Source organism: Xiphias gladius, chromosome 24 (genome assembly GCF_016859285.1).
Source record: "Xiphias gladius isolate SHS-SW01 ecotype Sanya breed wild chromosome 24, ASM1685928v1, whole genome shotgun sequence".
NCBI classification, from domain to species: domain Eukaryota; kingdom Metazoa; phylum Chordata; class Actinopteri; order Istiophoriformes; family Xiphiidae; genus Xiphias; species Xiphias gladius.
The window spans coordinates 25,583,273-25,598,996 of NC_053423.1; the positions used below are offsets into that span (position 1 = coordinate 25,583,273).

At 42.7% G+C, this 15,724-nt stretch overlaps 2 protein-coding genes across 3 annotated transcripts; both read left to right on the forward strand.

The window, feature by feature from the left end:
- Positions 1-1,107: 1,107 nt before the first annotated feature.
- LOC120786638 lies at positions 1,108-4,817 on the forward strand. Of its 2 annotated transcripts, none has more exons than XM_040122199.1 (6): positions 1,108-1,352; positions 2,486-2,631; positions 3,083-3,147; positions 3,972-4,136; positions 4,217-4,321; positions 4,604-4,817. In XM_040122199.1, exons 1-6 carry the CDS (start codon positions 1,230-1,232, stop codon positions 4,645-4,647), a joined length of 648 nt encoding a protein of 215 aa, XP_039978133.1. In that variant the 5' UTR covers positions 1,108-1,229; the 3' UTR covers positions 4,648-4,817. The 2 variants fall into 2 exon arrangements, with proteins under 2 accessions (XP_039978133.1, XP_039978134.1); XM_040122200.1 differs by lacking the exon at positions 1,108-1,352 and adding an exon at positions 1,359-2,214.
- Positions 4,818-10,319: 5,502 nt separating this feature from the next.
- Positions 10,320-15,471, forward strand: psmb4 (proteasome 20S subunit beta 4). Its single transcript, XM_040122194.1, has 8 exons — positions 10,320-10,486; positions 11,464-11,590; positions 11,679-11,758; positions 12,583-12,729; positions 12,861-12,942; positions 13,369-13,485; positions 14,157-14,245; positions 15,308-15,471. Exons 1-8 carry the CDS (start codon positions 10,359-10,361, stop codon positions 15,318-15,320), a joined length of 783 nt encoding a protein of 260 aa, XP_039978128.1. The 5' UTR covers positions 10,320-10,358; the 3' UTR covers positions 15,321-15,471.
- Positions 15,472-15,724: the final 253 nt, after the last annotated feature.

The following is a 15,724-nucleotide window of genomic DNA, read 5'->3' on the forward strand; positions in this document are numbered from 1 at the left end:
CTGGCTTAGGGTGCGAGAGGGAGCGACTCTAGCTCATACGGTAGCTAACTTAGCCAAACAGGTAGCAGATAGCTAGACTGTTTAGCCTCGTTACCACAATTTAGCTCCTTTTCTCTCAGAATGAGAAGTTAGAAAATCTTCTGGGCAAAAATCCAAAATACAAGAAAGCCACTCAAAGTAAACAGTTATTAGGTTATCAGGTATTGCTGGGTAGGTTTCCATTTTAACATTAACAAGGTTTGAAAAAAATCTAGGATCCTACTTAATGACAACATAAATCATTAGTCAGCTAACGTACTGCTAAAGATTAGATTGCAGATGTTGTTAATGAAGTAACTGTACCATAGCTTTTCTATCCTGAGCGGAAAGAAGTTAAAACATACTGGAAAATCACTTTTATTTGAAGTAGCTAAACATGTAGCTGGCAGTATGAGTACGGGCACACACACGATTCGCTGAAATTAAACACTGACCCAAACATAGCTTATGTTTTTAGTTTGATTCCAAAGGAGATATTATCTGTTTCATGTGGTTTTATAGGGCTAACAGAAATGTTAGCTTCGCCAACAGGCTACAACCCGCACTTTATGGGACGTCACCAGGTTGCTTTTTTTAGCTGATTTAACTGCCAGTCCAAACCTCACGTGTTCCTCATACCATTAGCTCTCACTTTTCTTTTACATTCACTGTGAATTATGCACCATTTTTAGCTTTGTAGCTGCAGCCCCAGTAAAGAACAGAGGGTAAGATATTGCAGCAGTAATGGCAGAGGTCAGGCTGTGTCTCAGTTCGCCTTTAGCTGGATCGAAGCCCTTGCATGCTGTGCTGTATACTCAGTGTATTTGTGTGGCATTGGTGACCAAGGGCAATTCAACAAAGAAGTAAATGATTGATACACAAACCCAACAGTGTCGTTGTGAAATCCCACAACCGCAGCAACTACGAAATCCCATTAGAATTTGCAGAGAGATTCACTGGCAGTGAAACACTTCTTGCATAATTCTGGCACAATAAAATGAACTCTGTGAAGGAAAAAGTCCCTTTAGGTAAATAATGGAAAAACCCAAAGTACATAACTCTGCCGGCAACAGCGTGTATAAAGGCTGACCAGCTTATCCAGGCTCGGTCGTCGTCACTTTCGGGAAGTGTTCAGAAAAGCTCTCGCCTGGGTTTTTTTTTAATTTATTATTATTTCCTGAAGTTATAATCTGAAGCTGACCAGCTGAAGCATGACGAACCCGTGGTTCAGCTGTCATTTCTTGGTTGCGGGGTTGTTTCTGTGCAGCTCGGCTCTGACGCCTGAAGAATGCGAACCCTTGGTCAAACCTCTGTCTCTGGCCGACCCCAAGCTGGTAAATCCTCCTCTGATTCCTACCTGGGACTTTGGGTGTGCTCATTAGCCAATAGGATTCAGGCATCAAAGCAGTAGTCAGGGGGAATACGGGGAAGTAAGTGACACTTTATAATAGATCCTTCTGTTGCATGAATAAAGGACTCAACTAAAACTAAAACAGTTACCACCTTAAATGTTGGTACAGTGGAAGAGAACAAGACTATTGGTGCTTTTCCACCAAAAGTTCCAGGAACTTCAATTTCCCCGGAGCTAAAAGGGCCAAAGCCCCCGTTGCCCTCGTGACTTCATTTGTATTCAATATACAATCATTCAAGCTCCCGCTGAATGTTGCTCTCTGAGAAAATGGACGACAAAGCTCTGGCCTTTGCTTCGTTCTGTCTGACGTAACATGTCTTGTGGATGCTCCATCCTGATTGTTGTCAGAGCAAACAACAAGCAAAACAACTTGTTTGCAGTTGCAGATTTTAAAAAATGGTATATAAGAAACTCTAGAATACTCGACCAATCAGCGAACTTCAACGTTCCTAAGAAACTACAACCCCATGAGCAGGGACTTTTTGGGGTAAAACTATCTGCCCAGAACTTAATTGAGACCCTGGTTCCTCCGGAGGAAATGCAGGTAGGGGGACCGAGTTCCTCAAAAGGCTGCGGTTCCCTGGGGAAATTTCCTACGGTATCAACACGACCCATGGGGAACAAGGGGGCCACAACAGGACATTTTAGAGGAAAAGAGGAATAATTTACACTCAAAATATTTTTGTAAACACTTGGCACCTGCAGGTACGGTACTGGGAAACAAAACTGAAGAGAAGGATGGAGCCTTAAGGTGCACCACATGTGACTGTGGTAGAGTTTGAAAGGTTATTATTATGAAGTACGCTTTGAGTTCTGTTGTTTTTATATTATGCCAGACCAAACGTCCAAATGAAATGTGTTAAATTGCAAAACTTTAGTATTAGAACATTTTTATTTGAAGTTTAATTTTAAATACAAATTATTTATTATATTTCAGTTTAAACTAAATATTTAAAGTTGTTCTGCTCAGAGTTGGTTAGATATTCAGCCCTGCTTCCATTAATGAAAGGTGTTTGTGTGTCTGCTGTCACTAACTGACTTCATGCTTGTCTGCAGATGCTCGGCAGGATGAACACCCTTCTGGGTTACACTGATAGCGAAATATTTAATGAACTTCTGAAACTGACCGAAAGCAGCTGGTTGAAAATCAGCGCGTCACCCTTCAGCCCTGGTGAGCTTGTAATGTCTGAGGAGAACAAGATGTGAGTTGATAACAGCGAAACACCAATTGTAAAATACACAACACATTGTTTTTTTGAGTAAGAATCCCCCTAAAACACATTTGAATGCTGTTAAAACCTGCTAAAGGTGATCACCTGATTGCGTTGTTGGCTCCATGTTTCTTGCCTTTTTCCTGCTGATATGCTGCCGCTGTCTGACCCATTTCATCATCACAACATCCAGTTCAGATGACTCTCAGTTGCATTAAAAGCTCCGGTGCAGCACACGACGGCTGAGCTGCCTCAGTTGACGTACGTCAGCTCGGCCTTTGCTAAGCTACAGCCGTTACTGCACCTGTCGAGCTCTCCGTCCTAGCACGGCACGTATGCAGCTGACGCGGTGACAACGGTGGCAGCTTTACCGTTAGAATTCAGAGTCGTTTTAGAAAAACCATGAGTCGTCAACTTACCTCTGCCTCTGTCTTTTCCCCAGACAGGGAAATTGCTTTGGCTCCTCAGTCAACATAACTTTCAACGGCGACACTGCAACTGCGTCAAGTAAGTTAACACTGGGGCATCAGATTCAAAGCTGCAGATTCATCACACATGCTGTGTCACCCTGCTGCCTTCAGGTGCTTGTAGGGGGTTAATGAACTGAAGGTTTTGATGAAGTGTAAAGCAGCTGTGGATGACAGACACTGAGAAATCAAACGCCTGATCACAGCAAATGAATGTCGTCGTTAAGTAAATCAAGAATAAACCCCTTGAAAAAAAAGATCTAATTTTCTCAGAGTTTTGTCAGATGTGGAAATAAACTCGATCTTAGAGTTTTACGTGAACTTCTCAGACTCAATGCAGCCGTTTGGTGCTTTTCCATCGGTGTGGAAGGCGGCTCGGCAGCTTTCTGTGCGATAGCACCGAAAAAATGTTCTCAGAGCTGAGCTGTCAGGTAGGAAAGGAAGTTACTCATTTGCCACCATTATCACGCCAAGTGTTAATCCAGCTTTTTAAAAACATTTTTAAACCTGTGTTATATGGAGTTTGGGGACCGAAAGTCCGAAACACACGTGATAATGTCCGACACTAAAGCCCGTTTACAGAATGTATGTGACTTTTCAGCATGCGATATCTTGAGGTCATTAGCTGCATTTCTGCTTTCACCGGGCTGCATGACGTGACCTAAATGTTCTTCAGCTAAGATGATCATGGGATGATAGGAAAACCCGCGCACAGCACCCGGTGGAATTCTTCGTATAATAGTGGACAGGTGGAGCCTCAGTGTGACGATGAAGACAGGCTGCCTGACAGCTGTCTTGCTGCTTGAACTTGCCTTATAAGCTTCATTTGATTGATCATTTTTCCGACTTATTTTCTCACCTCAGTTGCTAACATCACCTCGGTCTTCCACGTGCTGCCGAGCTGCGAAGGCTGTCTGGTCTTCAGCATCAACACCACCGTCAGAGACTTCAGCAAGTTCCTTCACGTTATGAAACTCAACATCACTGCGGAAGCCGAGGCGTTGGACGCCCGCTCACTTTATCTGATGGGTAGGAAGGAGCAAGTCAGCCAGAATAAATGATCCACCATGTATCCAAAACATTCATCTTTTTCCTCTTTTTGTTTCCAGGCAAGGAGTCGACTGTGAAGGACGCGGACCTGGAGCATTTCAAGCAGCAGGCGAGCTGCCTCGGCTTCTCCAGAGAACCAGACTTCCACCACAACCCAGAGAAAGGTGCTTCATCTCTAAACCTCCCTTCCTGAACAGTGATATCAAGATGAATTGTCTGTGAAGATTCTCAGTCGTCCAGGTCACGGTATTCAGTGAGTGCTACGCGAAGGCAACTGGACTCGCTTGAAGGTCTTGAAGCTTCTTCAGAACTGAAGAAGCCTCTCGGATGAGAGGACTCCGAGCGAGTCCAGTTGCCTTCGCGTAGCACTTACAGAATCAAGACGGATTGGAGAAGTGTGATATCAGACAGAAATGGTTTCTTTATTTTCCTCTTTCTCTCCACAGAATTCTGTGAAGAAGGCGAGGGTGTCAGCCTAAAGTTTAGGTGAAGTAAAAACCGACTGTCGTCAGAGGCATATATTTCAAACTGAAACCGAGAAAGTAAAGAGACAAAAAGTGACTCTAAACATCAAACTTGTGGTCTGTGTGTTTTTTTATTATTTGGGGGACACTTCATTCAGAATCTTCCTGTTTTTAAGTTTCCCTCAGTATCACAGTGACCCAGTCACAGTTGTTTGTACGTCCACGGCTACACTGAGAACAGGAGCTGGTCACAGCTGATTCAGCAGCTTTTAACGGGACAGTTTGACTGAATGTGAACAAATCCAGGCCAAAAAAAAACACCTTCTTTTCCTGTTTATACGTCCTGTTTACGTTCCCCAAAGCATCATGGAAAGTGCGTTCCCAAAACTTAGAGCATGATTATCCCCCAAATACAAGTGAAACAAAGAATAACAATATAAGTGACAAAAATCATTACTGTTAACTTTTCTCTGTCACCATCAGTGTTCTTTTGTCATTGCTAAGGCTCAGAATGACAAACGACAGCAAAGCTTACGTGACTGTAAGAAATAAAGAACAAACTTTATTCAGGTCTCTGTGCTGAAAAGCCTTCGTCAGCATGATTATCAGGAGAGCATGTCAAAGTCTACCGGGCTGTGCGGGCAGATGTTGGCACGTTTGTCCTGTAGGATTTTAACCCCGTGGCCTCGTTCCTGAACCAGCAGCTTTTGTGGAAAACTTCCAGATTCAGATTTATTGCCTCATGACCCCGATTACATAGAAATGCATGGCATTCACCAAAGAAGAAAGAGGGGAGGCCTCAACTGGTAATTACGAAATACGGTGTGAACCCTGGTGCAGGCTAGTTCAGTCTCTGTTCCCAAACATTTCACCGGGAGCAGCCTCGCACGTCGTCCTTGAACTGACTCCGGTACAGCAGGAGCAGCTGTGAGTTCTTCATGTCAAATGACGCACTCGCTCTTTAAACTGAAAAAATGGAAATTGAGATCGAATCTGTCAGATCTTATTAATTCAACCTAATATCATAATTTTATCCAGCTCGTTTTCTCGGGGCCAGTTGATTTAACCTTTTCCCTTTTGAACTAATGATGCAACCTAAGTTCAGTTAACTCACATTTCGAAATGATTTGTAGTGAAGTTACAGTCGTTAGGCTCAAAGCACTGAACTCCATTTTGATTATCAAAGAAATAAATGGTTTAAAAAACTTGACTTTTTGTGCGATCACCTTAAAATCTTGTGTTTATGCTGCCAACTACTAAGTACGTGATAATCAAAACTAATTTTGAATGTAGAGGAAAAGCTCATTCGCCTTACTCAACTTCCTGCTGTGACTCGAAAAGCTTCAGTGATGCAGACTATTGCGTTAATTTTCTTTGTTGAGCCAAAACATTTGTTTTTAGAGTGAAAGTATCTACAGGTTTTTTTCCGCAAATCTTTCTTGCAGTTCCAAATAAAAGCGGCGCCAAATGAGTCAAATAGACCATGACTTAAGTTTTCAGAAAAATGTTTATATGCAGAAATGTTTTTATGATTTTTTCAAGTTAAACTGAAGTAGTTCAAATTGTCTCCACTTCAACCACCTGCAACAATTGGAGGCTCCTTACACATTGAGGCATCAGTAAGACTAAACATAATGTCATGGGTACATATTATAATAATACATATATTATTATATACATTGTAGTATTGGTATTTTCCAGCACTGGAGTCATGTATGTGCTGCAGAGAGCTGAGGCAGCAGATCTTCTTCCAACCTTTAGACACTTAAACACAGCAAAACTGAAAACAAACAAGCGCAGAGTGGAATCAAAGGGTAAATCAGAAACACGGGGGGCATACAAGCCCCCGCCGGCCCCTCTCATAACCTGACCAGCTTCCCTCCTCTCACTCCGCTCTCCTGAGCGAGCACAGAGCAGGCGGTGTTTGATGAAATAAAACGCTGCCGACAAGGTGAGTCGGTGTCTGTTCAGTGTGGTACCTCAGACCAGATCCATCACTCCCGATGGGTCTGAGATTTTCGTCACCGAATAGTTGAACCTTTTAGAATCCACTGTCTCGGCTTGGGCCTTGGTGGAGCTGCTTAAGGTTTGTTCTGGTCTGTACTGGACTCTGTCTTCACACAACCCTGTCAACTTCTACACTATTTGAAAGCTCTAAGTCTCCTGATTCTCTCTGTGCAAAGCATTTTAGGATCCTCAAATCACTGCAGCAGCTGCTGATGCAGATCTGCTTCATTCCTGTGGCCCCAAAGTGTTTTCTACTACCGGCCTTCACTTTTTTATGTGAAAAAAGATAGGCGAGGCAAAAGGAACTTACAGCTCCTCCATGTTTATGCCTCTGTAACTTTGGCCCAATGTCTGTTCTGCTCATTCTGACGTTTGGTTGGAGAATTTAAAGAGTTTCCTTTCAGAGGAGACCGGGGTCACGACTGTGATCAGAGGGGCTGAAGAGCAGGAACCTTTTTTATTTTGGGTGCATTCTTTTCTGCACAGTAATGGTGCATTTTACTTCATAAAACTTTATTTCACTTCTGCTCCGTGTTATATCAGTCTGCTCGGTCAAAGAGTACGTTTACATGCACACCAGCCAGTTCCAGACAGTCAGAGTTCACGTGGACGTACACAAAGCTATCTAATTCTTCACTGTGTTAAGTAGAACAACTCTGCCGTGAATTCTGGGTAAATTGAGGCTTTTTTCAAAATGAAAAACGTGGTTGTGACCCAGCACCATTCAGTCCATCAGAAAATGTTTAGCTGACCCTCTCAGGTCCTGCATTTATCAAACTGCTAAGAGAGAGCTGCAGAGGTCTGAAGTCGGCTCAGAGTAGATCCTCCGTGACAGCAGGGTGGTTAACCGTTAAGGTCTGTGTTCATTTTCCTGAAACCAATTTCATCCTTAAATTAAAAGAGCAAAATTAAAACTCTACAGACCGGTCGAAAATATCAGTGGGATTTGATAAAATATTAAACATTAAAACCTGATTATTTGTGTTTTAATTCTTTATTTATGCTTCATTAGGTTCCTCATTAGCTTCCACACAGTGGCCGCTAGACACAAACAACAATTTAAAGTCACAGAATAACACAAGTAATGTTAAGATCAGGAGGTAAGTGAAATGACTGTGCGTATGAAAAGACTGACATTAGAAGCTTATAATGAAAACACCAGCTCATTTGTCCCAAATGAAAAGCAACCAAAAGAAAATAAAAATAATCAAAAGGGTTCAAAAACTACAAGTAACTTCCAAATTGGGCTCATCAGTTTTTGTGTTGGTGACAAGCCAGGAGGCGAACTTTGGACAATGTGGTTATGTGGTGAGCACCTTCATCATAAGGCCGGTGGGTCTAATGTTCCCGGCAGATCTTCGGGGAATAGGTTCTGGTCTGGTCCGTCAGTGACAATCCGCAAGGCCAGGACCAGTTAGCAGATGTTTCCAGCTCCCGCGTCGAGCTCCGGCTCCTCCCCGACAACAAGCGTATCGCGTACAACGAGAAGAACGTGTACATGTGAGTGCTCACGTTCTGGATGACCAAAATGGTGGTTCAGGTAGAGGTATGATCACGTTATCCCGGCTCAGGATCATCATGATAGAGTTTAACAGCTGGAAATACCAGAAGAGTAAACACAGACAACCCTGCAAGTGTCAGTTAACTGCTCACAAACAAGTTAATATTGCAGCGACACCGCAGTAAAAAGCTGTCATGAGATCAGTGACTGAAATGAAAGAATAGAAACATGGGTCAGAGGCCCAGGAGATCAGTCCAGCAGGGTCACGTCAGATCACGTGGACTCGTGTGACTGGAACCCGTATACCTGTTACCAAATCCCGTCATTTCTGTCCTCTTGTATTCAGCTGAAAGAAAAACGTAACAACGTCCAGCTGTTGACTGGCCTGAGCTTTAACAGAGAGTCTGAGGGACTGAGAACCCAGAAATCTCTGATGGAGACTGTTGTGTCTTCACGTTGGGTCTTCACGTTGTGTCTTCACGTTGGGTCTTCGCGTTGGGTCTTCACGTTGGGTCTTCACGTTGGGTCTTCACGTTGGGTCTTCACATTGTGTCTTCACGTTGGGTCTTCACGTTGTGTCTCACATTGTTTGACAACACAAACCACATTTGTGTTGCTTAACTGTTTTGTGTTTGTTACTTTTAGTGAAAAGTCATGTTCCAACTACATCATCAACATATCGATGCCCTCTGACCCCTCCGACTCCGACCATGCTGCCAGTCAGTCGCATCAACACACATATTGTCGGATCAACAATTCATACTTATAATATGGTATGGTACAGAATAGTATAGCATAAGTAGAACATACTGTATTAAATCACAAATTTGGCATAGTGTAAGTAAAATATAGTAAAGTACAAAAAAGGATTGTGTGGTGTAAATAAAGTACAGAATAGTAAAGTATAGTACTGTACAGTACTATAGTTAACTACTGTACAGTTTATGTATAATTTACTTAGAAAGGAGGAAGTAGCAGAAGTAGCAGTAGTAGTAGTAGTAGTAGTAGCAGCAGTAGTAGTAGTAGTAGTAGCAGTAGTAGCAGTAGCAGTAGTAGTAGTAGTAGCAGTAGTAGTAGCAGTAGCAGTAGTAGCAGCAGTAGTAGCAGTAGTAGCAGTAGCAGTAGTAGCAGTAGCAGTAGTAGTAGTAGTAGCAGTAGCAGTAGCAGTAGCAGTAGCAGTAGTAGCAGTAGCAGTAGTAGCAGTAGCAGTAGCAGTAGTAGTAGCAGTAGCAGTAGCAGTAGCAGTAGCAGTAGCAGTAGCAGTAGTAGCAGTAGCAGTAGTAGTAGTAGTAGTAGTAGTAGTAGTAGCAGTAGTAGCAGTAGCAGTAGTAGTAGTAGTAGCAGTAGCAGTAGCAGTAGTAGCAGTAGTAGCAGTAGCAGTAGCAGTAGCAGTAGCAAAATCAGGGCGTTGTCCGCGTAGCTGCGATTTCAGCGCTTCAAGGCCCAGTTGTCACATATTTTTAGATTTACTGTGAATTACATGTCGGAGGATTTCATTATCTCTGATTTCCATTGTAAATAAACATCCGGATTAGAAACTCCAGTGCTGTGTCAGATCAAGTAACGTAAGCGACGCTGTCGTAGTGTAGCCGTCGATGGTCATGTTGACAGATCAGCCAAAGCAGGTTACACTTCTGGGATAAAATGGTGAATTCTCAAATTAAATTTAGAAAGAAATTCGTTATGTGTTCATAAGTGGCCATCCGCATTAACAAGTTGTTCAACCAATGCGCATCGTGACACACCATTTTTTATAAAGGAGCAATTTATTCTTACATTGAATATTCTTGTTAGTCCAAATGTAGAATTTAGATGGAGGGAAAAAAATGCGTTTATAAAGGATTTCCAGGCGAGCAGAGCTAGTTAAATAAGTGTTTAGGGAAAAATTCCCAATGACATCTTTATTATTAATCAATTAACTACCCAGTTCGCTTTAAAAGTATATTTTAAACCAATGACGGATTATGAGAAAACGGGCCCCTGGGCATTGACAGATAAACTGGCCCCCTTCTTCTCCTATGAAAGACCCCAAGACTGAAGAGTCTCTTTCTGGATATTTTCTGGATATATATATATATATATATATATATGTATATATGACAGTGTGCTGAAGACTCAGCATCCTGTCGTTGCTTCTCCCAACAGCAGGTGGCGGTAACGCTCCGCCCCGTGACGTCAAACTGACTCGTAAAGAAGACGCCGTGTCGCCACTTCCGCCAGATATTCAACATGGAGAGTGGACTGAAGCTGAGTTTCTGGGAGGACGGGCCGAAGCCCGGACAGTTTTACTCTCTCCACGGCGGCAGCAGCAGCGGCAGCGGGCCGGGCACAGCGTGCGGGCCGGTCAGACATACACTGTGAGTGATCCGCTCCGATCCAGCCGGGGCTGTTCACTGTTAATTTAACCCGGAGCTCCGCTGTCGGTTTCGGTTTGTGCTCCGCCGCTGTGCTGTATCATCATGGAGACACGGCATCTAACTGATGCTAAGCTAACTATCGGTTTAAACCAGTTTTAACGTTGTAACTGCGCAGCACAGACACTTCGGTACTTACATAATTATTTAATGAATAAATGAGATTCGATATCGATGATTTTGAAGCTGAAACACCGCAGTTTGTTCTGTTTGTCTCTGTTTTGCTGACTAACTGTTAGCTGCGGTAGCTAGCCGCCGTCGGTGAGTTTAACAGAGGAAACTCAAGATTTATTTGAGTTTACAGACCTAAAAACTCCTCTCTGTGCTCTGTCACTGCTCCTAACTCCTCTGCAGGTCAAAACGATGGGGTTTAAATGTGACTTGTTGACCCTGGTAAATCATTCACTTTATTATCTCACGTAGAAAACAGATTAAATGGGGCGTTGAGTGATTTAGATGGTAACAGATGTATTTCTTACACAGAGGTGTTGTCTGATAGTAACTCCTAGGCAGACTATTACAAACACTACAGAATAAAAATGGGTAGCAAAGTTTACAGCTTCTAAAGCTTCAAACTACAGTTGAATGGCGACTTTTAAAACAAACAATATGTGACACAGTGACCTGGCAGGATGGATATTTAGTCTTAGCAGGACAGGTGTTGAAGCCCCCACCTGAGCCCTCCTGCCCCCTAGGAGAAACCCTGACATCAGGCGTATTAGGCTTCAGGAAAAGTGTTATCAGTGTACTCTGCAGGTTGAGAATGAGTTTACTTATTTTATTTCTGAAAAAAACAAAGTGAGATCGACTGTTTGTTTCTGCTGTTGAAAGGTGATTTTAATCATCAGGGCAGCACTGAAACAGCTGTTAGTGACTGACGGTTTAATGAGAATAAACAAACCACCTCCTCCTCTCCACAGAAACCCCATGGTAACTGGGACGTCGGTGCTCGGCGTGAAGTTCACCGGCGGTGTCATCATCGCAGCAGACATGTTGGGTTCGTACGGCTCTCTGGCTCGATTCAGGAACATCTCCCGCCTCATGAAGGTGATGGTCGCTGCTAACAAAACATCAGCTGTAGATGTGAATGAATGTCATCCGTTCGAGCAGAGGTGAAGAGCTGTTTCTGTTTCAGGTGAACAACAACACCATCCTGGGAGCTTCAGGGGACTACGCTGACTACCAGCATCTCAAACAGATCATCGAACAGATGGTGTAAGCTGCTGATCTAATGCCGACAGAAATGCTACCACCCCGATCTCTGGCTTAACATTTTGTTTCCCTCCGGTTCACGGTATCTGCAGGTCTTTAAAAGTCCTCAAAAAACACTCAATTCAGTTCCCGCAAAAAAGGCTGATTTCAAAGTCTTAAATTTAACTTACAACGGTCTTAAGTATTTTATCTTTTCTGCTATGGACAGTAACATTAGTTCTATCTTTTGGATGTCATGCACTCAGAACGGACAAGTGTTGATATTAGCACAAACGTAAATTAACAAATGATTTATTATTTATTTCTATGGGGACCTTGCAGAATAAATGGGAAACAAAACAACAATAAACAACGCGTGATGATGCGTCTCTTTGAGGTCGTTTTGCATCGTTTCATGGTGGTTTTGCATCCTTTTGATATAGTTTGGTGTGTCTTTGTTGTTTCGTGTCTCTTTTAATAGAGTTTTCTAGTTTAGCTCTGTGACTCTCAGTCACTTCATACAGAGGCTCAGGCCCAGGGGGCCCCCTGACTCCTCGGAGTCCCGTGACTTGCCCCAAAGGCCTGTTCAGTAATCCATGCGTGGGTCCGTGTGGCATTAGTTGATTTATTCTGTTACTGAGATTTTTTTGTTATATGCAGTTGGGCAGGACTGAGAAAAATGTGATATAAATGTCCCTAAATTCATGTACATCATAAATAATGTAGCTCTTATTTTTTGTTTTCTGCCATTCTTCAAGGCATTGATTTGCTTCGATACGGTGTTGAAAAATGTCAAACTGAATGCGGTGAACCCTGTAGAAACTCTGTGGCGGTTTTGTCTCCGTCAGTATCGATGAGGAGCTGCTGGGTGACGGTCACAGCTACAGTCCGAAGGCGGTCCACTCCTGGCTGACCAGAGTGATGTACAACCGTCGCAGCAGGATGAATCCTCTGTGGAACACCGTGGTGATCGGAGGTTTCTACAACGGAGAGAGGTGAGAGCTTAGACTGCTTCTCTCAGTCTGCCTGTGTGGGCTGTGGTTTTTAGTTGTGTTCTTAGGAAACAAACGAAAAAAATAGAGCAGATGATGATGATTAACCACGCGGCCGTCTTTCCTCTCTCTAGTTTCCTCGGTTACGTGGACAAGCTGGGCGTGGCCTATGAGGCTCCCACAGTGGCCACTGGCTTTGGAGCATACCTGGCTCAGGTGAGTGAGTTGTGCTTCTCTTCCTGGACTTAAGCTCGATCCACGATGGCGGAAAGTTTGGATTCTGCCTGGGACTGAAAATCAAGATTGTTGGTGCTGCCTGCAACTGACCCCTTTTTTTATCAGTTCTAATGAAAACACTTGAGTTCAGAGGAACAAGTGCTTGTTTCAGTTTTTTTTTTTTTAACCCCCCAGAGAAAATCTGTGTCCATTTGTCCCCTTTGTCTCTTAGAGTATTGTTCCACTTCAGAATTCAGTTTTCCCCTGTCCCTGAACACAGAGAATGGATCACGCCTGAGCATGAAGGCCTGCAGTGTGAACCAAGCTTACGAGAAGCTTCATCTCAACATCTGTACCACTCCTGATGTTGTTTTTGCCGATGAAGGCAGAGGAGAAGTCTTACTGTGTGTGTGTGTGTGTTTTTAGCCTCTGATGAGGGAGGTGGTGGAGAACAAGACGGAGATTACCAAGCAGGAGGCTCGGGAGCTGGTGGAGCGCTGCCTCAAAGTGCTTTACTACAGAGACGCTCGCTCCTACAACAGGGTGAGTTCACTTGACCTCTCCATTAACTGATCCTAAGTCTGCTGTTTTAAAGTCCTGCCGTATTAAAAAAAACATCAATAACTGCTAGATAATTCATATTTCATCTCTTTTACTGGGTCACTAATTTGTTCTGTGTCTCTGCTTGTGACACATAGTTTGAGTTATATTTGCTCCTCCAGACTAAATGACACCCCCTGAAAACCTTTGCTGACCTCCAGCGCTTTAACTTCTCACCTCGCTGCAATGATGCACGGGTGTACTCCGGGACACTGTGACATGGCTGTTAGGTGTGGTCACAGGTGCGACAGAGAACATTTGGTGTGGTCAGAATTGGGCAAAATTCAGTATATTAAAAAAAAAACAAAAAAAAAAAACCCCATACCTGTAGAAACTTTTGTTTGAAATTTTGATGAAATTGAGCCAGGGCAAGGAGAAAGTATATATACAGATGTCTTCTTTATGTGTCAAGTAATTACTTAGTTGTTCTAATTCAAAATGTCAGTTGTTTTTTTCTACAGACTGAACAAGAAGAGTAAAAAACGATGACGTTAGTCAATACTTTTGACATTGTAACACGAAATAACTGAACACGTTATTTTTATCGTGCTGTTTTAACTCGATGTTTCATTCACTCTGAATGAGCGACGTGGTGTTTGTTTTTTTTATTCTAGCACGAGATCGCCATAGTAACAGAAGAGGGCGTGGAGATTATCGGTCCTCTGTCTTCTGAAACCAACTGGGACATCGCTCACATGGTCAGGTAGGGTCAAAGGTCACAAGAGTAACCGAAACAAGCGCTCAGCCAGCTAGAGACAAGGTGCTGCCTTTAAAAATAAGACGCAAACAACAATTTCAGCAGGACGACCTTCACCAAATCCAGGGTGTGTACGAGTCCTGTAGGAAATTAAATCCCGTACCCATAATGTTAGTCGAGCGCTGTGAAACTCATCCACATTGAAGTAACTTAGGGTTTGCATGATGTACTGTTCCATGCAGATGTGTCAATGAGCTCCCAGCTGTTGATACAAAGATCATCACAATCCTCTGTCCACGTGTCCACAGTGACGCCGCTGTCACTGATGATGAATTGAAGGGAGGGAGGTGTGGTAGGCATTCACAGTAAAAAAACAGTCCCATTGCTTAACTAGGCTTGATTTTATATTTAGAAAACATTATATAGGTATGGATATAGATAGAGAGAGAGAGAGCGAGAGAGGCAGAGAGACGCACGCTGGTGTTTTTAAAAAAAAAAAAAAAAAAAGCACGTCCTTTATTTTCGTTTGTTTTGTGTTTCAATCTCAGATTTCTTTCACCAACTGGTCGCCTGCATTTTCTTCATTTTTAGTGGTGCCCAATTTTTTTGTGTTTTTTTTGTATCTGACCCGGTTTAGGAAAAGTTCTATTTTAAATTAGTGATATTGTATTTTTTAAACAGGACAGGTGCTGTGCCCCCCTCCATATACAGATGTCTTCCTTGAATGTAGCTTCAGTTTTAGCAGTTAGTTACCATTTAGGACCAGCAGTACATAGATCATGTGCTACAGCTGCTTCACAGTAAAAATCTTGTAGCTTTGATAACAGGTGGCAACTGTGGGTTTTTACCTTGAAGCAACCCGAGAGTCTGAGCATTAATAGCGAATGAAAAGAACTTTGTGACTGAAAGTGTCGTGTATTCGAACAATATACATTTAAGGTCAGTTTCAATTAATGTATGCTGTTTTTTTTCATGTGTTTTTTCAATCCAAGAGGCTGAATATCACAGATCTGACTCCTTTGGTATCACTTTGTATTGAAGCGTGTTTCTCTTTCTGTTCCTCTACAGCGGGTTTGAATAAAGACGATCTGCGACTGATGGAGCCTCGGCGTTTCCCTGCTGCATCAAAAACAACGAACGCTCACATGCAACTTATCTATCCCAGTTTAGTTTTTTCTGATGTTCAATGTCTCTTTTGTATAATGGAAAATAAAAATGTCATAAATCGAAAAGTACTGTTTTTCAGTTTGTTTTCTTGTCTCCTGTACGGATGAATGTGGTCACCGCTTTAAAAGCGTGAACTGAAACACTCAAAACATGTAAATTTATTCCCAGTAAATAATGCACATCACACTATATTATAAATCACTTACAGTTGGACAATATGATTCCGTAACTGTTCAAAAATGATTTGATCTGCGTTTTGCACATGAACATCTTGTGGTTAATGACCAGATTTTTAGCTTTGTCCAGCTTATATTTTAT